The sequence below is a fragment of the Fistularia commersonii genome, chromosome 22 (genome assembly GCF_037954325.1).
Source record: "Fistularia commersonii isolate RoL2024-O1a breed Wild chromosome 22, RoL_Fcom_v1.0, whole genome shotgun sequence".
Lineage (NCBI taxonomy): Eukaryota > Metazoa > Chordata > Actinopteri > Syngnathiformes > Fistulariidae > Fistularia > Fistularia commersonii.
The window spans coordinates 8703092-8723766 of NC_141305.1; the positions used below are offsets into that span (position 1 = coordinate 8703092).

The window sequence follows — 20675 nt, forward strand, 5'->3', positions numbered from 1 at the left end:
GCTTCTAGCTGCTGTGCAAATATGTTAAGCAACAAAAACGCTTCAATCGGCACTGAAAACATAGGAGAACTCTCTACCAGCTGTTTTAGAAGTGCAGTACATTCAGTACAATGCCATTCAAAACAGATCATGAAACATTTGAACGTCAGAACAGCACCCTGTCGAAGTTCTTGTCACTGATGTGGACAGAAGCTACAATAAATCTTTTGTACGAACTTGCCTCATCATGTCGGCATCCTCTTAATCCGTTCATTGAAATTAAACAACCGTAACAGCTCAAACAGCTGTGAAACCGTTTGCAGACAAAACCTGTTTTTAAGTTTGCATAAAAGTGGGTGGTCACAAATTTGTATAGTAAAAACAGTATAAGAAAAAGTGAATTTGAACTGACATGATGAAAAATCACAACTCCAGAACTGATTTTTCATATATACTAACACAGCACAGACACACACACGCACACAAACACAACTTCCTGGTAACTTTAGTGGAGTACTTCACATTTTCACATTTATTCAGATTCACTTATGCTCCCCTTTTCATACAAGTATTGTTGTTTGCTGCAGTTTTCTGCAGTTTGTATAATAATGATCGATTTTATGAAATGTTTTTTTTTTTATATTGGTATTGCAGAAATGATTTATTTTAATGGGTTATTTCCTTATTGTCTTTGCATGATGACTGTTAATGTACAAACAAGGAGCATAAAGGCACAATGTGTTCCTTCAACTGAACTTTAACTTAAGCTGGATATATCTTAAGCTATTATATTTTAGATTTGTCAGAATAGGTCTTTCAAGTTTTTTTTAAATACATTTCGTAAATGTCACTTCTTCTGTACTGGTACTTATCCATACAGAGCATAGTGGTTTGAGTTTCTCTATTTGAGAAATATGATCTACATAGATGGCTGAAGATTTTGTAATTGCATTTTTTTTCCTTAAACTAACTCCAAAGATATTGGAAGACAAACCCAAAGAAACTTAAAAAAAAAGGAAATGAGGCAATCAAAATGAAGTGACTCCAGAACAATGACCGAAAAGAGATATTGGAGGACGCTTATGTCACTTATGTCATTATCTATGATAAATATGAAAAGATAATCCATCCATCCATCGTCTGCCGCTTATCCCGCACTCAGGGTGGCGGGGGATGCCAGAGCCTATCCCAGCTGTCATCGGGCGAGAGGCGGGGTACACCCTGGACTGTCACCCTGGAAGTCAATCGCTGGGCCACATATATAGACAAATTTATTATTATTATGTTTTACTTGAAACTCTGGCACAACAATTTCCTTTGGGATAAATAAAGTGGTTCTTATTCTTATTCTTAAACAACCATTCACTCAATAATTTGGGGCAATTTTTTCTAATTTTTTTCCGCGATTAAACTACTGGATGTTTTTGGGCTGTGGGAGGAAAGCGGTTCTCCGGTTTAATTGGGAAACAGCATGCAAATTCCACACAGAAATGAGATGAGATGATGAGATGAGATGAGAACAACTTTATTAATCCCGAAGGAAATTGTTGTGCCAGAGTTTCAAGTAAAAAACATAACAGTAATAGATAATAGTAGAAAGGAGGAAGAATAAGAAATATAATGAAATATGAATTGTCTTAACTGTTAGCAGTAACTACAAAGATTGAAGATTCCCTGCGGCTGAGGGAAGAGGAATTAAAAAGTCTAAAGTCTAAAGAAAGGTCCCCTTGTTGGAATCGAATCGGGGTCCTTTATGCTGTGAGGCAAAATGGCGAACCAACTGCACCACCGTGCAGCCCGTAAAAAGATAATATATCTTTCGATTCAAAATGATGAGCTAGATTTGTATTTTTCTGCTAATTCACCAAACTATATCACAAATAGATTCTTTGTTGAGCAAGAATGGTTCTAAATCAAAGCAGATATTCTGATACACATATTAATATGAGAAAGCGGGCATCGGAATTTCATTGTATTTTTTATGTTTCTGTGTCACCCAGCTGTAATATGGATTGATGTTCCGATGTTCCCAAAAATAATTTACTCTCTATTAAATGGCATTAGAAATCATGATAAGGTACATTTTATGATCATACCAATTTTCTAAATTTTAATGTGGTTGTTGTGATTAATGAAAATAGACCAGTGCTGCTCTGCAGGCTGATAAATCTGGCATAATCACAACGATGTGTTGCTACTACTTGATAATGTAGCCCATTACTTTTTACCCCTTATTTTGCTTCCAGAACTGGGAGCGGGACAGTGTGTGCAGTAGCAGCGGTGATGTTGACAGCGTCCACATGGAGGACATGTCCCTGTGTCTGGCCGCTATCCAAAAGCTGGTGGAGTACATTAAGTTCAATTTCATGGAGGGTGATGCATCTCCATTCATAAGCCAATCCTCCCGCCGGGAGGGGCTGGATGTGGAAGTCCACGCCGTCTCCATCACCAAGCATGAGGGAGACACCGGGGAATTCGGCCTCAGCTTTGGAAACATCCCTATTTTCGGGGATCCTGACGGCAGAAAGAAAGGAGGCCCAAGACGGAGGAGGGACCAGAGTCCCATCATGCACGTGGGCTGCATCTGGGTGACGGAGGTGAGGAAGATGAGTCCGGCAGCTCGCTGCGGCAGGATTAAACTGAGAGATGAGCTGCTGTCGCTCAATGGCCAGTTGATGGTGGGAGTGGATGTCAGTGGAGCAAGGTGAATATCAATCGTTTTATAACAGTGAAGACATAAATTGCTGGGAAATTGCTGGAAGTGCTTCAGTACAGTGTTCTTATTTCTTGTACAGCTACCTGGCAGAGCAGTGCTGGAGCGGAGGCTGTATCTACCTGATCCTGCTCCGCCGAGTCAAACGCAAGGCCCCCCTTCCTCCCAGTGACGCGGGCAGCAGGGTCAGTGGCCTTTTCACCAGCGACAGTGATGAACCACCGCAGGACGCGGCGTCCTGTGAGCACACGCACAACCTTGTGAACTGCAAACGCACGCGCAAGTTCGGGGTCATTTCCCGATCGTCTTTCAACCGGGACAAAAGGGGCAGCACCGACTCGGAGATCCACAATGGCTTCAGCGCTTCCGATGACGGGGTCGGTCACCCGGAGGAAGACCAGGACCACATTCTCTCGGCAATGTCCGAGGAAAGCTCTTCTCATACCAGAACTGCTCGGTCGCATCTCCACAGCGGCGGCACCGCTACGCTGCCCACGCGCAGTCGCAGTCAGCTGCTGGAATACAAGATGGATTCCTTCAGCAGTCAACCATCGAGCCAGGTACCACACTGTGACTACCCTGTAGAATCGATCCGCTTTCACAACCACATAGGATTCCATTGCATTATTAATCAATCAGCACACACACACACACACACTGTCACAATTGTGAACTAGACACTGAAACAAGAAACAAGAGAAAAAACATCTATCTATCTATCTATCTATCTATCTATCTATCTATCTATCTATCTATCTATCTATCTATCTATCTATCTATCTATCTATCTACCTATCTATCTACCTATCTACCTACCTACCTACCTACCTACCTACCTACCTACCTACCTACCTACCTACTTGTCTGAACCAGTTAGTATTTATCTCTATATTTCATATTTCTTGATAACATGCTCCACGGTTTCAGAAAGCGAGAAAATAATGCAGTTTCAATTCCACGTAGTCAGCGGCCTTCATTGGGTTTAGACCTTTTATAGCATTTTCCTGCCGAGCACAGTGATCTGTTGGGATCACCGCATAGATTGTTGAAAAGCAAATAGAATCGCACCTCTACTCTCACTACCATCACACAATCTCTCTCTTTATCACACACACATACACACACACATACACATTGTGACAACCACACGATAAATGTACCAGAGCTATAAGAAAGTGGTTTAATATGTGGGTCACGGGAATGAGATGGACAGCTGCTGTTTTATCTCCACACATTAAACTCCTGATATCACATGATGTCTGCTGTGTGTCCAACTGTAAAAAAAATCTAATCTCTTCTATAAGCTTTTTCATATCCACGTGTTGTCAAATGTCTAATTCCAGTCAAAGTGAAGGCAAGCAAGAGTCAATGCAAAGGTTTCCGTGAGGCTTTGTGTCTGCACGCGTACGTGTCGCGGGGGTTATTATATAAGAATAAGAGATAGAAATTCCAATCTAGATTAAATACAGGGGTTTTGTATAAGGTGACATGTTTTCTATACTCTAATCTTTTTCCTGAAACTGTTTCCTATGTATGTCCCAGGGTAGAGGGAACCAGACTCCTAGACAGTATGTCCACTAACATTTTCACAATGAAAGAAATGGTTTAACTCTTTATAACAATAACATAAAAAAACCTGTTCTATGAGCAGCAAATAAGATTTGTGAAAGATTTTTTTGTAATCCTACCGTTCACACCTCTTTAAAAGAACCACACCCAGGACAAATAAAAAGACACACCCAGACAAGACTGATTTTGTTAAAATATCCCTGAAACTTTTCAAATCTGAGTGCTAATTTCATTTAAATCTGCTGGTAAATTGAATCTCCTCATTTTGTTGGAGTCCATGAACCTACCTTGTCTTTAGCATCAGCATTTGAATCAAAACATGTACGTATTTGAGGGCTAATCCCGGAAAAGGCCAATATAAATCCATTATGTCTGGAGTTGTGAATTAAGTTATCATCTATAAGGATTTAATAGCATTCGTGGTGAGATGTAGATGTAAAAATGAGTATAAATCCTATATCATTCAAGACCCAAATCTCTGAAATCACTTTTGATATATGAATTCAAGGCATGTCGCCAACATCCATAATAATCCCAAATATGCACATTAATATGCTCTGAAAAATGTTCCCACTTTTATTGCCCCTTAAATAACAGCGTGGATTTCTCAGGATCGCACTCTTACAATCTTTACACATTCACCATTTTTGTAAAAAACGACAACAATCAAAATACTAATGAATATTAATATTGCTTCATGTTTGTCCTTTTTTCATCCACCTTGTAAAATGGTAAATGATAAGCTAAAAAAAAAATAAAATTAAAAATTGACCTGAAACAATAAAAAAATATCGAACCTTCAGTTCAAAAATTGCTTTAAGATACTTTTAGAATGTTTAAAATGTATATGTGTCTGTTTGTTTGTTTGTTTGTTTTCTCACTTATTAATCTGAGGGAATTAGAAGGCCTTGTCAGGCCATCTGGTCCACAGTAATGCTGCTATCATATTAAAGCCCTTATAACAGACATATGGCCAGTCTGATGTATGCTACTCCTGGATTAATGCTCTTATTATTATATCATACAGACCAAAACATTGATATATTTGCCTTTTTCTGAATAGCAAACTTAACATTGGGTGGGTTGGACCCCTGGCAATTCAAGAAACTGTAGCATTAACTGAAATTTCAAGCCCGAAGTGATTAATTGCTGTTCATCCAACTAAAAAGATACATGTATAAACTTAATGGGATTATAATCCGAACAAATGTTCCTAACATCTAATACACACTTTAAGAACTGCAAGAAAACTATCTTGACTATTTGAAAGAAACATTTGCACAACACCCGCTGACCATATCAACTCATGCTGAATCAGGGCCAAGTACACTGCTCAAAAAAATAAAGGGAACACTTAAAAAACACATCCTAGATCTAAATGAATGAAATATTCTTATGAAATACTTTGCTCTACACAGTTGAATGTGCTGACAACAAAATCACACAAAAATGATCAATGGAAATCAATTGTATCAACCCATGGAGGTCTGAATAGGAATCACACTCAAAATGAAAGTGTAAAAACAAACTCCAGGCTGATCCAACTTTGATGTAATGTCCTTAAAACAAGTCAAAATGAATCTGTGTTGCTTCCCGAGTGGACACTATGATTTCACAGAAGTGTGATTGACTTGGAGTTACATTGTGTTGTTCAAGTGTTCCCTTTATTTTTTTGAGCAGTATATGTTCACACATAGAAGGAAATTGGCTCTGTTTTATGGTCACACCTTGTACTGACGTGACGTTAGACAATGAGTGGACAACAGGACATTAGTTCAAAATAGAAAATAAAAAGTGCAACTGGTCAGTGAAGTACTAAAAAGAGATGTATAAATGATGGAAAACATGTCCGTATATTCTAATATGTGTATTATTTTCAACTCGTATCACAATAGGCACAGCGAGCAGTGAAAAGCGACAGTACGTGGCGACATGAGATGATAAAAAGGCAGCATTTTATAATCTGTTTTGAGGAAGTGATGTTCTTATTGATGTATGACACGGTTTGTCAGGTGTTGAGGGGATTTATATGTTTAGCAGAGCGATGGCTTGTGGGGAAAATGACTGGCAGAGCTGGTGTTCGGTGATCTATATCGCCTACTCGAGGGAAAAAGGGAGAATAGGCTGTGATTGGTCAGCAGTGATGTCGTTGCCCTGGCGCCTGGAGAGTAAACTGTAGCTCCTAGATGCACAGATACTGCAGCGTCATTTTCTTGTTTAGTGCTCCTTCAACAGAGCCTCCAGCTGAGCCATGTTTGTCAGAACGCATGTAACGCTCAAAGGCTTCCATTTACACTCGGGGTGTTAAAACAATCCGTAAATCTGGGAGGCGGGTAATACAACAACCAAAAGATGGATGTAATAGGAGTACTTTTCAGTACTCAACGCACCAATGGGAGACATATATGCGAGTGATTTGACCTTTTAATTTTGCATCATATGTGATATGTCGCCTGGTGTTTTCTACTCCCTTCCAGTCCAGAGAGGGAAGCCACATCTGGAAAATGCACCTGGTGAAGGGTCAGGAGGGCCTGGGGATCCAGATCACTGGCGGTCGAGGCTCCAAACGCTCTCCCCATGGCATTAACATCGCATTCATAGAGGAGGGAGGAGCCATTCACAGGTACGGGCAGCATCTTGGGCGAAGTTTCTGATAGGCCTTTGGATTTCATCATACTAAGCAGCTACACGCTTTAAACGTGTTGAGAAATGATAAACCAGTTACTCCAGATGATTGGCGGACCTTGTTGTGACTAGTTTCTTGTGGATTTCTTAAAAGCTATGATTGGATAGGAGGGCTGCAAACAAGAGTTGAAATTTCAGGTGTGTGTGCGCTGTGTGTGTGTGTGTGTCTGTGTGTGTTTTTTGGTGGTTCTCTTTCAGGGACGGACGCCTACAAGCCGGCGATGAGTTGCTAATGATCAATGGTCAGTCATTGGTGGGTCTCACTCATCAGGAGGCTGTTGCTATTCTCCGCTCTACAACAGGTCTGGTGCAGTTGGTGGTGGCTAGCAGGGTGCGTATGGGAACACACACACATACACACACACACACACACACACTTGCATACACGGTCAATGCATAATAGATGCCTGCTATTCGTACGCGATATAATCCAACGGATGGAAAATTAAACGTTGTACCTGGCATATTGCATTGAAACATCAAGAACAATTAATTTATTTATTGGGGTATTTAAAGAAAAAAAAACAAAAATTATACAACCATAGAAATAGTGAAAGTAGTGTCTGTAATGGAAAATATTTTTCTGTAATTTTGTGGCTTTTTTTTTTTTTTTACATTTTTATCATGCTTCATCTCAAATATACAAAGTTCATGTCTTTTCAAATCCTTTCATCATTTTGGTGTGTAATCACCCCTCAGGCCACAGTTTGGTCTGAACGCGCAGTATGATTAGTAACAAGCTCTGCTACATACCAAATTGGAAAAATATAAAACATAGCCAAATGATTATACATAAATAATCAAAAAAGTTAGAAAGAAAAGATTAATCTCTTGGATTTAATTACATTTTAACTTATAAGTTCCCCCAGTTTGAGCTATAACCGATACCATTAGTATTCGAAGATATTCAAACATATTCTACTGCCAGTGGTTTGGTTCAGTTTTCCCCAAATTTCCTCTCAAATTACTTTTTTTGTATCATTTTGTGTCTTAGATTCACAACTGACAGTTTTTCCTGGATGCAGTGAACATTGCAAAGTGATTTATTTCCGCATTTTAACGCTGGAAAATTTGATGCTGCTTTTGTGTTTTTGGAGCCTCTGACTATGATCGCTTCTGCCAGTTTTTAAAACCGATCATTTTTGCCTTTCAAATCAGCCGGTGGGTTTTTTTTTTTTTTTTTTTTTTGAATCCAGAGTACATTCCAATTTCAAACATCCCTCAAGAAAAAGGAAAGAATAGAAGCATCCATAAAGAAGACAACTGGGATGAAATATCAGGATAAGAGCTAAATACTTTATGTTATTCCACACTTCCTGTGGAAAGTTTTTTTTTTTTTTTAATAGCTGTGCATTTCTGCTTCGACCTGTCCATCATCCACCTTTACACCCCAATCAGGAGGAGTCAGACGTCGGTTTTCAGCACTTCCCGTCTACAAGTCTGCCAGACCTCGTCAGCACGTGCAGCTCCTCGTCCTCCCTGTCTCAGACCGCCAGCCCTTGTTCACAACAAACTTCCAACAGCAGCAACAGCCTGCACACGCCCCACTTGGTACACAAAGACCCTTTATTATCTCGCCGTCTGTTATTATGTTGTTAGCTGGGAGAAATGTGATGGTGAACGGTCGAATACAACTTTTGCGTGTCGGCACTGTTTCAGTGTTGTTGTCCTTATATGACATCTGCATGTGAATGTAAATACTTTGTATCAATATGTGACAGAGGGTTCATGGGAAGTAGCTGCACGTGACGAAATTTACTCTCGTTCTTGATTCGCAATTAAATATCCGCCCATCTATCTGTTGTACTTACCGTGCACTCAGGATGGCAGGGTGGGGGTGTGGAGCCTATCCCAGCTGTCACCGGCCGAGATAAATGGCGGGGTAAACTCTGGCTACGGCGCCAGTTGATCACAGAGCCAAGTATAGAGATTTACAACCATTCCCTCATTCATTAATACATTTACGATTGACCTCCTGCATGTTTTTTGGACTGTCGGGGGAAACCGACGCAACCGTGGGGAGGACATGCAAACTCCACACAAAAAGGGCCTTGTTAGAAGCGAGCAAGGGACCACCTTGCTGTGAGGCGGAAGCGCTAACCGCTGCGTTACTGGGTCGCCCACAACAAAATATGTTTCTGTTAAAAACAAACCATTTGTGCAGAGCATGGGCACAGATCGTGATCTGAGAAAATCTTTGCACGAATGGATGTGTCATTTTATTGATGGCTATCATGTGATCAAAATGGCTACCAGCTAGAAGAAAGGATATAGTAGGTTTCGTATGATAAATAAAATCTGTGTGTTTTCATGCCCTTACAGCCGGCTAACGCAGAAAAACAAGACGAGCCGTGTCACGCCGAGGTGCCCAGGGGGTCCTGCACCAGCTCCGCACCAGTGAACATCTCTTGCCGATCCCAGGGTCGGTTCTTTGCAGAAAAATATTCTCTAACAACACCAAACGCTGCATTTGTTCCCGGCTTTAAATACACCCATTGTTAAAGAAGAATGTACCCTGAACTCATCAGCTGGAATTGAATAAAAAAGTAGATGCCAGCAGTTTAAGATATATATACTGTATGTATATATATGACAGCATTTTATATTTTTTAATTCCTTCACTTCACACTTTGTTTTTTTTTAAATCCCTTTACTTCATGTATGAGTTTTAGTTTTAGATTTCGTCTTTTCTCCCAAATGAATTCAAATTCATTCTTCAAATTACATTACATTACATTACATTGCATTTGGCAGTCGCTTTTATCCAAAGCGATTTACAATAGAGGACATAGGGACTGCAAATACACTTGCAAATACACGATGCACAGGAAATATACAGAACAGTAAGCTTGGGTTAGTGAGGGTTTTTTTTTTTTTTTTTTGGCAAATGACAATGCCACCGGGATGGAACCCGAACGCAAGGCGATACGGAAGAGTTGATGTGTGCAATTCATTCTCCTCAGGTGGCAGCAGCCGCCTGGAATCAGTGGGTGAGGACGATGAGCTGTTTGTGGAAAACGGCGTCAGCAGCTGCGACATGATGGAGAAGCCTCCTCCGGGACGACGCAAGCATTCCTTACCTCAGCAGCTAGACACTGCTGGGGTGAGACAGGTCCGAATGCTTTGTCTCATTTTCTAAAAAATGACCAGGCGGAGATTTATTGTCATATCGCAAGCATAGTATAATATGGGGGGGGGGGGGGGGGGGGAGCACACACATGCACACACTGACACACACACATGAAAGCTCAAAGCCTGCTCACGCCATGCACACTGAGTGTCATGACAACAATGACAAGGAGAGCAGATGACACTAATTCCTGTGTTATCGAGAGGCTTATTGAAACACAAAGAGCCGAATCCGTCGATCAAATCAGATGGATTCGGATTTGACTTTCAGTCGAAACGGGATCTAATTATTTGGGAGGTGTTTGGGTGTACTATTACATTATATCACATAATAATCACGACTGTTTCTTGTTTTCCTGTTGTTATAACCAGGAATATCAGATCATTAAGAAATCAGCTCGCTCGCTGAGCACCATTCAAGTGGAGTCGCCATGGCGACTGGCACAGCCATCCATTATCTCCAGTATCGTGCTGATGAAAGGCCAGGGCAAGGTGAGTACTTTTATTATCAGATGTAAAGCGTCAATAGAGAATTCATATTTTTCAAGAGTGTACGCGAGTGCATAGTGTGCACCCTAGTGTTTTTTTAAGGTGTGTGTATGTGTGTCACGCAGCCCTTAGTTTAGAAGTTGTATAGACATTACAAAAATGACTGGTCAATTTATCCATAATATCAAATATCATCAAAGTGTGACTCCATATCAAATATTTTTAATAGTGAAAATTATGCTATACTATTTCAGTGTTAACATAGAGAGATTAATTCATGCCTGGTAGAAGAATTGATTTTTTTTTTTCTTCTGTGAATTCCCTTGAATCCAGGGAAAACACCTTTAACTTAGCAAAGAGTCACTTCTTAAAGAAAAACATATTTGAAATATTATTAAAAATATCTAAATATTATATTAGACTATTATCCCACATATTTAATCAAATGAATCAAAATAATTTCATAATTTCAAATCTAAAGTCCCACCTGTCTCCCGTCTGTGCATACTTGCCCACATTGTGCCCCAAATTGCCATGATACAGTATATTCCTGATTCCAGGATATTGTTCTTCCAGGGTCTGGGATTCAGTATTGTCGGTGGGCAGGACTCAGCACGGGGTCAGATGGGGATCTTCGTAAAGACCATTTTCCCTCACGGAGCTGCAGCTGCTGACGGACGTCTAAAAGAGGGTACGCGCTCCCTTTCGTTCTGAACTTGGAGCACACAGTGACTCCACTGTCTAGAGCTGTTTACCCCCTAAAATAGCCTTATTCAGTTACTTGGCTCTTGACACATGTGGGATTTTGGCCAGAAATTAGTAATCCTTTTCTTACAGAACTGGTTCTGTCATTGTAGTTTGGAGTGTAATTACCATCATATTGCTCCATGACTGGAACAATGATCAGGGAACAAAACTACCAGTAAATAATGTTTTCTGCATGTTATACAGTAAGAATTTCTGACATTCGGTTTCATGCACGAGTTTCGTTCTCAATGTTTTATTTGCGACATCCGGTATTAGTCGAAGCCTTTAAATGCATGATGATGTGTTGCATTTTTCATGTATTACTAGAATGACTCACCAAACAACTATTTAAAGGACCAGTCACACAAATAATTTGAAAAGAAAATTAAAAAAAGATTTAGAATTTCAATTTGACTGGTGCCATTTTAAAAGACTGAATGTAGTTTTGTGCTTCAACTTCAATAACAAACTGTAATACACGCATTTTATAACCTTTATGAGTTCTAGCACTGAATATGCAGCGCTCTGTGTGAGAAACAACCATTTTAAGCGTTACGATTGAACGCAAACACACGCCGCGCTGCTGACTCACCGATACCGAAGCGTATTTTTACAAATAATCTCAAGCCGACAACTTTGAGCGGTGACACCTTCAATGCATCGGTGTGCGTTGCATTCAGCAACAGCTAATGGAAAGCGACGCGGTTAGTGTTGTTGCAAAATTTTTTTAAAAATGTGACGCTCGGGATCAGACATGTCTGTTCTCTGCAGGAGATGAGATTTTAGAGGTCAATGGAGAATCTCTGCAAGGACTCACACATCAACAGGCCATCCAGACTTTCAAGGTGGACTGAATGTTTATGATACATGCTGTTTTTTTTACATACAAGTATTGTTTTGATTACGAAACATACATAGAGTTCTATTAAATGTTTATGGTAAGAGGCTGGGGGTTATTCAAGCATATGTCTGTCTTTCTCCCCACAGCAATTGAAAAAAGGTGTGGTGACGCTGACGATCCGAACTCGTTTGCGTAGCCCCAGCCTGACGCCGTGTCCGACCCCCACCCTCCTCAGCCGCTCCAGCTCACCCAACTCCAACGCCAGCGGTGGCGCGCCTCTCCCCGCTGGGCTTGAAGAGGCGGAGAGGCGGAGAGGCCCCGGACCCGGACCCAAAGACTGCATCATCATGGAGGTTACGCTAAACAAAGGTTTTTATTATCATAATTATCCTTTTTCTATATATCTTGATTTTATTATAATTGCGCTGAAGAATTTGCAGGAAAACTTCTTGCAAATAGGATGAATATTTCTTAAGGAATCACATGAACTTTTACCGTGAAGCCGATCGCAGCAAAGGTCAGCATTGCAGAACCCTTAGCAACCCTTAGCAGAAGCCTTGGACTGGCTCCACATATTAAAGTTTAAAATATGAAGATGATTTTGCCAGCATACTGAACCAGTTGTCGTAAGCCTGCTCATATGTACATTGTTTATTTTGTTGATACTTTTCCATACTTTTTTCAGAGCCCGGGGTCGGGCTTGGGATTGGAGTTTGCTGTTTGACCCTGGAAAACTCTGCTCCGGGCATCTACATCCACAGCCTCGCCCTGGGATCTGTAGCCAAGATGGACGGCAGGCTCAGGTACAAACAGCCGGGCTGTTTCTTTATTTATGTTTGTATTATCTATGACTTTATGACTGTAAATGATAGGTGCATATTCTTATTTCAGTTATTCTTTTTTTCAGAATTGTATTCCTAATAAAGGCTATTACATAACTCAGTAGTAATGTGTTTTACTCAGTGTTTAGTGAGACATTCACAACTTCTTTGTGGTGCCTTTATAATTATTGAAGATTATTGAAGTTAACATTATACAGTACTGTCTCAGAAAATTAAAATATTGTGATAAAGTTCTTTATCTTCTGTAATGCAATTACAAAAACAAAAAAGTCATACATTCCGGATTCATTACAAATCAGCTGAAATATTGCAAGCCTTTTATTATTTTAATATTGCTAATTATGGCTTACATCTTTAGAAAACTCAAAAATCCTATCTCAAAATATTAGAATATCATGAAAAAGTCATTTTTGTTCTTTTAATTGCATTACAGAAGATAAAGAACTTTATCAGAATATTCAAATTTTCTGAGACAGTCCTGTATATTAAGATAATTGAAGATTTAATTGTAGTGTTTTTATTCATTCTAATTGCTTTATGCAGCTGTCAGATCCGATTCAAGTTAAATTCAAGTTAAAAAAAAACTTTTTATCGAGCATTTATCAACATAAATGTACCTTTGTTGTTGTTATTGGGTCGTAAGTAACATATTCTTAAAAGTCGTTATTCATTTATTTCAAGGAAGCATATACCTTATCTGCCAAAGTCTGATTGGCTACTAGCTTTTACTTCTTCAAGAGCCTCAGACTGCGGTATTTTCTCTTTTTCTTGCTTGAAGTCGCGGTGATCAGATACTGGAGGTGGACTCGGTCAGCCTTCGGCACGCCGCTCTCAGCGAGGCCTACGCCATCCTCAGTGAATGCGGCCCGGGTCCGGTCAGCCTCATTATCAGCAGGCACCCAAACCCCAAGGTGAGATATTGATATGGATTTTGCTGAAAATGTTTAATTTTTTTAGGCATTCTTATATGTATTGTTTAAAAGATATACATATGTATATATTCAACAGTCATGGAAAAGACTTGGAAAACAAGACAGATTAGTGGAAAATCTCATTTTTGTCCCACGTGATTCCTGACTTGTCAACAAATGCCATCAGGTTTGATGGAGTGCTGTATCAGACTTGGATCTGTATTTTATTTTGAAAATCCCAGTACTCTTAATCTAAAACGGAATAACGCTGCGAGGAGCATCCCAGTTTTGGTAAAAGGCCTTGTTTTTAAGATGTGTGCGACTTTTCCTAGAAGACACATAAATTTTATTTCCTTAACTGGCAGAGTATTTTATTACCAACCATAACTCACGCTGTTCTTGTCGTGAATTTAATGATCATCAACTAGGACTCTATTTCTTGAACTTTTAAAGTAGCAGTTGGAAACCTGGCAGGTCTGTGGCAAGTACTAGCAATTATTGGTTTTACATTTTTTTTCTTTTTTCGCGACGCTCTGACTTTCTTACCCTCAGGTGTCTGAGCAGGAGATGGATCACATGATCGCACGATCTACTCACAGGGAAAAAACCAACAAGAGCAGACAGTCAACTTACTCCCCAGGTCCGATGCCCGCGCCCATCTCTGCTTTCTTTGTCAATATTTCACGTTCTAGTGCCACTTTACAGATCTACATGTAATGTACACAATCCAAATGATAAAATGAATGAAGAAGAAGCCAGTGGCGTCTAACCTCAAATAAGCAGTCAAGAATTATGAGCCTAAATATGAATATGTATATACTCAAATTGACTTTAAAAATATAAAGACACACACACATTCACAAACAAGCTATTTTGTATATATATATATATATATATTAGCACTGTCAAACTTAAACATTTTAATGCCATTATGATATGCATAGTGCACATATATGTATGTATATATATATGTGTGTATACATATATATGTAGCCGTTAGTCAAGTCTTTTTGCCCCTACAAAATAAACAGTTAATCGCAGATATTATTGTATAAAACTACATCAATCAGCAATAGCCCTGTAATTCATCTGATTAAAAGCTTTTATTGTTTCTCTATACGGCTATATACATATTGCTGTGCCTGTTTATATCACACACATATATCTATATCTATATACACTCTGTATGCACACTGGATCTATTTATATACACATACACATATATACACATGTTTACAAATGCGTTAATATATATAAATAGATATAGTATATGTATTTACATTGTGTACATTGTGTTTGGTATGCGCATATGTGTGTGTGTGTGTGTGTGTGTGTTGTGTGCATGCATTTACGTGTGTGTTAGAGATGCATTATGTGACTTTCTAGACTTAGTTATTTCATTTCAGTTTATTTCATTTTATTCTTTTATTCTCATACAGTTCCTCCAGCGGCCTCCCATGAAGTATTGTAATAACAGACAAACAGATTGTCACAGAGCTAGTCCAAAACTAAACTTTGTTTTGCATTTACGTTTAATCTTTGAACAGTGCATCTTTTATCCAGTAGAGTTAACCATATGTCCGGCCATACAGTGACAGCTATTTCTTTTCAGTCTTAGGTATTTCAAATAAGAAAATATGAAAAGTAAACTATAACCAAAAGCTTGAAAGTGATCAGTTTTGCTGTTGATTTGATCTACAGGTGTGCTTTTTAAGAGCCCGTCCCCAACAATGAAGGAAAAGCAAGGCGATGGATCCCCGGCTCTCAGCTGGACTATGAAAAGGTTTCTGGAGCCGGCTAGCAGGGTACGCAATCATGCACTATTTTTTTCATACAACCGCCTAGCCTTGCATCACATGCCTATTCGCGGGTTATGATGAAACTCCCCTTGAAATGTCTTCATCTGGTTGTAATCTTTGCCCATGACGAAGGGATTCAAGTCTGGGTCTCAACGGCCACTTAAACTAATGTTTTGGACTTAGCATGCCAGGGATTAATGACAATTTTTTATACGAAATCAAGGGAATTCCAATTTTAAGATCATAAATAGAAAGCCATAAAATGAATTCAGTTTGACCCTGACATACTATCAAATTAAACTTCTCAGTTATTCACAAGTTAAAACAAGTCTACATTTCTCATGTCAACAATCGCAAGAACCTAAATACTTTGTCCAAAAAAAATCAATTAGATTCTCTGATACTTTCTGATACTTGGAAACGTTCAATAGCGTGTATCTTTTTCTTTCTGTCCTCCTGACCAATGCGCAGCAGGGATCCTTAAGCTCGGAGACAGAGTTGTCCCAGTACTTCTCGCCAGAGGCTTGTAGCCACTCCCCGCTCTCGAAATCAATGATGGGCTCGAGCAGCGACGAAGCCCTTCACCACCGAAGCTGCAGCACGTCCATGGATGACGGCTCCTCTCAGCCATGTGGTAAATTACAATCTACTATCAATCAAATTATTACAACCCAAAACTCGACCGATGGTCTGAATGAGCGCCCGCGCCTGCGTGTGGTTGTCAGGGTTCAGCTCGTCTCCGGCCGAGAGCGCTCCTCTGTACACCGCATCTCAGGACAACGGCCACGGCCCTTTCGACCCTCCTGTGGAGGCCACCGGCCAGCCGGCCGTCTGCGGCCCCTCCTCAATGCGGAGTCCGCTCCTCCGTCAGCGGAGGGTAATGTGCCTGGATGAGGAGCTCAGCGACAATGAAGACCCCGGTAGGGTCGCACGTAGGCTGGAAATTCATGACCCTGCAGACGTCAGTGATGCCCATAGCTCTCTTATGGATTCAGAGAATCCGGTTGCTACGTCGTCATTGGACACAGATAGCGACAGTAAGGACCCGCAAAGGCGTGTCAGGGGTGATGTCACGGCATCGCCCGATCTCGGTTCCACCAAGAGCGAGGAGAGTTTCACGACCGGATCCAAGTCGCCGTTCGTGCCCATACACCGCCCCGTCGACCACAAAGCAGAGGCGACCGGCGGCGGGGGCTTCTGCCCCATGAGGTTAAGCGTCAGCAGTGACGCGCTTACACAGGAAGGACAGGTGGAGTCAAAACGCTCCCCGAAGCTGGAGCATAAAGCGGTGACACGGGTGAAAAGTATGTTGAGCGTCGAAGCCGCACACCAGCTCCAGCAGCAGAAGCCCGTCGGCGACGATGAAGCTTCTCCAGGGGTTTCTCCGCCTCTACCTCCTCGGTACGCCACGCACGACGGAAGAAAACCCAGGACAGAAGCCTCCGCAACGCAACAGCAGTGCAGGAAGGGTGGCAGCGGCGAGCTGACGGGGGTCTGCACCATCGACACTGTAACTCTAACCAGAAGCAATGACGAGTCGTTCGGCCTCAACCTAGAGATTATGTCATCCCCTCTGAAAGTCGTCATCACGGGGTTAAAACCTGGAGGGGCGGCGGAACGGGTAGGTCTCACTGGTTTCCTTGTTGTGTCAATCCAGTATCAGCACGTGGCTTAATGTTGTTAGCTCAGCAAAAAAAAAAATGGAAAAATAATATGATTATGTAACAGATGGGTTAGATTTACATTTCCAGTTGGAGTCTGTGTGGGATAAATTCCTCATTTGGGATTTTCTTTATGATTTCATTCCAAAGTTACCATTATCATGCGGTAATGCTAGTTTCTAGCATCATTAATTTACTTTTTCATGTGTGCCTTTTTTTTTTTAGAAATAACTGAAAGAATAGATAAAAAAAAGGTGTAGAGCTATAAAATGTGAAGAAAAAGAGTTCAATTATTAAATCAGGTGTTTATATATATATATACTGCTCAAAAAATAAAGGGAACACTTGAACAACACAATGTAACTCCAAGTCAATCACACTTCTGTGATATCATACTGTCCACTCAGGAAGCAACACAGATTCATTTTGACTTGTTTTAAGAACATTACATCAAAGTTGGATCAGCCTGGAGTTTGTTTTTACACTTTAATTTTGAGTGTGATTCCTAATCCAGACCTCCATGGGTTGATACAATTGATTTCCATTGATCATTTTTGTGTGATTTTGTTGTCAGCACATTCAACTGTGTAAAGAGCAAAGTATTTCATAAGAATATTTCATTCATTTAGATCTAGGATGTGTTTTTTAAGTGTTCCCTTTATTTTTTTGAGCAGTGTATGTATATATACAAATATAGATTTCTTTCCCTTTATTTGTCAGCTATCTTACCTATTATTTTTAACATACACTGTAATCTCAGTAGGGCTACCCTGGTTTTTACATTTTTAGCAACATTATCATTCCTCCGAACCTTGATGCTTTTAGTGTACCAGTCCTAGTAACAGTCCCTTAGTTGAAAAAATTATATAGGTTCAATGATAAACAGTATGGTTTCCTTCATTACAGAGTATGAAGTATTTATTACCTGTGCACTTGTTCATCTGTTGCTCATTGAAAAACAAAACCGGATCTCCCGCCTCGTTAGGAATCACTGGGAAAGCTGAGTCCTGGAGACGAAATTGTCACCATCGCAGAGACGGCCGTGTGCTCCTCCAGCTACCAGGACATCTGTGAGCTCATGCACAACCTTCCGCTGAAACTGTCCCTGGAGGTGAAGAGGCCTGTTTCAGGTAGGACCCCCAGGAAGGAGGGCATGTGATGTGAGAGTTGTGAGTTTCGGCATGTTTGATCCAGTCGGATCCAGTGATGTGGCTGAGGAGACCCGGCTACAAGCAGACTTGTCGTATTATCATTTGTACTGTAGCAGGCTCCAAAACACAGATGCTCCAAAAAAGGATGCAGGCATAAATATGCAGCTATACAAATTTAAATAGCATCTGCTGAATGAATTTCTTCGAGGGCAACAAACTGTTGTAGTTTTTGTTTCGAATAACTTTTTTCAGATAGTTGATCTAATATTATGTGATTGACTCAAGGTGCATTTTCTCTCTTAAATTTCATTTCCTAGTTGTAATATTCCAAACCTAATGAAATTTGACCTTAGTTGTTCAGACCGCGAATTTTAAGCATAGTTGTAGTTTTTGACTTTGGCCTCTGAGTGGCAGTGTAATACATGTAATTGTTTATGTGTTTCATACAGGACTGTTTTAGAAAATTAGAATATTGTGATAAAGTTCTTAATCTTTTGTAATGCAATTAAAAAAACAAAAATTACTTTTTCATTATGTTATAATTTTCTGAAATAGGATTTTTGAGTTTTCTTAAGATGTAAGCCATAATCAGCAATATTAGAATAATAAAAGGCTTGCAATATTTCAGTTGATTTGTAATGAATCCAGAATGTATGACATTTTGTTTTTGTAATTGCATTACAGAAGATAAAGATCTTTATCAAAATATTCTAATTTTCTGGGACAGTCCTGTATGCTGGAGATAGTCCCAGATGGCCTGTGGCTAATTCTACTCAGAAGGTAGATGATTCGTGTGCACACGTGCACACGAATCATCATCTCGCAGTTGCATGGAGGACAATAAAAATAAAAACTAAATAACATACAAGGACGGATAAACTGTCCTCATCGTCCTCATCAAAACATGCATCATAAAGAACGTCTACTAAAACCAGATTAAAAAAAGATACTCATCAGATCCATGGACGTTTAGAATTTAAAGTCCTTTCTTATAGATTTTCAGGTTAATTTTTCCACTTTTTTTTTTAGGAAATAGTAAAATCATTGGAGTCAAGTCATTGTGCTAATCACTTGTCCCATTGGTGCTCCACATGAGCCACATCTAGATATTATCCAGCCCATTTCCTGTCTTTTTTTTTTTACAATACAAACATTGAAGCTTCGGTCTGTTTAGGATTCGGGCCTCAACACACTCTTTATTTGCAGCTGGAGTTCAAATTTGACTTTCCTACACAAAAGTCACATATTTACATTAGAATCATACCACAGTAAAGTTTGACCGCTTGAATTGGCCAAAATTAAGAGGAGGATTACATCTAGACACAAACCACATTCAGAGTCGTGAAATGCAAGCTTTCCATGCATTTGGTTTCCACCAAAGGCTAGAGATTAGAGATCTTGGAAGGATACAGAGCAGAAACTGGAAGAATGTGAAGTTTGCCCTGTCCCTTGCTTAAATCTATTAAAAAGAATCTCAAAGTTCTGTATTTGTTTCTCTCTATGTCCACTCCAGGCCTTTGCACAGTTGTAGTATATTCACAAGAACAGTGTTCATCAAACTAACAGCGAAACACTATTGACAGTGAATTAAAAAAAGAACACCTTGGCTTTAGCGTTGATTGTGAGAAGGGACGATTAAAACCAGATTTAAATCGGATTTGTCCTCGGTACAGACGTGTCATTCTTTCCATCGGTGCTGTTTTCCGAAACCTTGCACACGCAGGTGATGTCTTTGTCCAGAATTACGCTCCTTCTAACGTGTCTTTATAAGCCAGATTGCTACTCAGTATATCCAGTACCATGTTTTCCCCTTTTATGCTGACCTAAGCTGTAGGATCAACCCTCCCTCCCTCACCCTGCCAAACCAACCTGCAAGCAGCTGGCTATCTTTCCATGGTGACTATCTTATACTGTACACTTAGATAATAGACCAACCTGTAGACCCCCCCCCCCCCTACCGCATGCTTTACACGTCTTAGTTGAAACATAGAACTATTTGTAGACTAGTGTTAACCTGTATATAGCTGAGTGTCAACATTGTTGTGAGTCGGGGTCACACAAGATCTGACAGTGAGAGGATTTTTTCAGGTGGCGTCAACAAAGAACCACAGCAATGTCTCCCACTAACTCCTGAAATAGAAGTAACAATCATGAAAAAT

The 20675-nt window shown here is 40.1% G+C and overlaps 1 protein-coding gene across 3 annotated transcripts in view; it reads left to right on the top strand.

Moving 5' to 3' along the window:
* pdzd2 (PDZ domain containing 2) overlaps positions 1–20675 on the top strand; it is a 53217-nt gene that overhangs the window by 20501 nt on the left and 12041 nt on the right. Inside the window, exons 3-20 of one of the 3 annotated variants that reach the window (XM_086169260.1) lie at positions 2226–2683; positions 2775–3252; positions 6739–6884; positions 7145–7277; positions 8345–8497; positions 9269–9368; positions 9910–10058; positions 10448–10567; positions 11141–11255; positions 12083–12156; positions 12299–12521; positions 12838–12955; positions 13773–13905; positions 14458–14545; positions 15607–15710; positions 16176–16338; positions 16430–17325; positions 18351–18495. In XM_086169260.1, the coding sequence (XP_086025386.1) occupies positions 2226–2683; positions 2775–3252; positions 6739–6884; positions 7145–7277; positions 8345–8497; positions 9269–9368; positions 9910–10058; positions 10448–10567; positions 11141–11255; positions 12083–12156; positions 12299–12521; positions 12838–12955; positions 13773–13905; positions 14458–14545; positions 15607–15710; positions 16176–16338; positions 16430–17325; positions 18351–18495 (3796 nt within the window). The remainder of the gene's footprint in view (positions 1–2225; positions 2684–2774; positions 3253–6738; positions 6885–7144; positions 7278–8344; positions 8498–9268; positions 9369–9909; positions 10059–10447; positions 10568–11140; positions 11256–12082; positions 12157–12298; positions 12522–12837; positions 12956–13772; positions 13906–14457; positions 14546–15606; positions 15711–16175; positions 16339–16429; positions 17326–18350; positions 18496–20675) is intronic. The other 2 variants (XM_086169261.1, XM_086169262.1) reach the window with 2 other exon arrangements.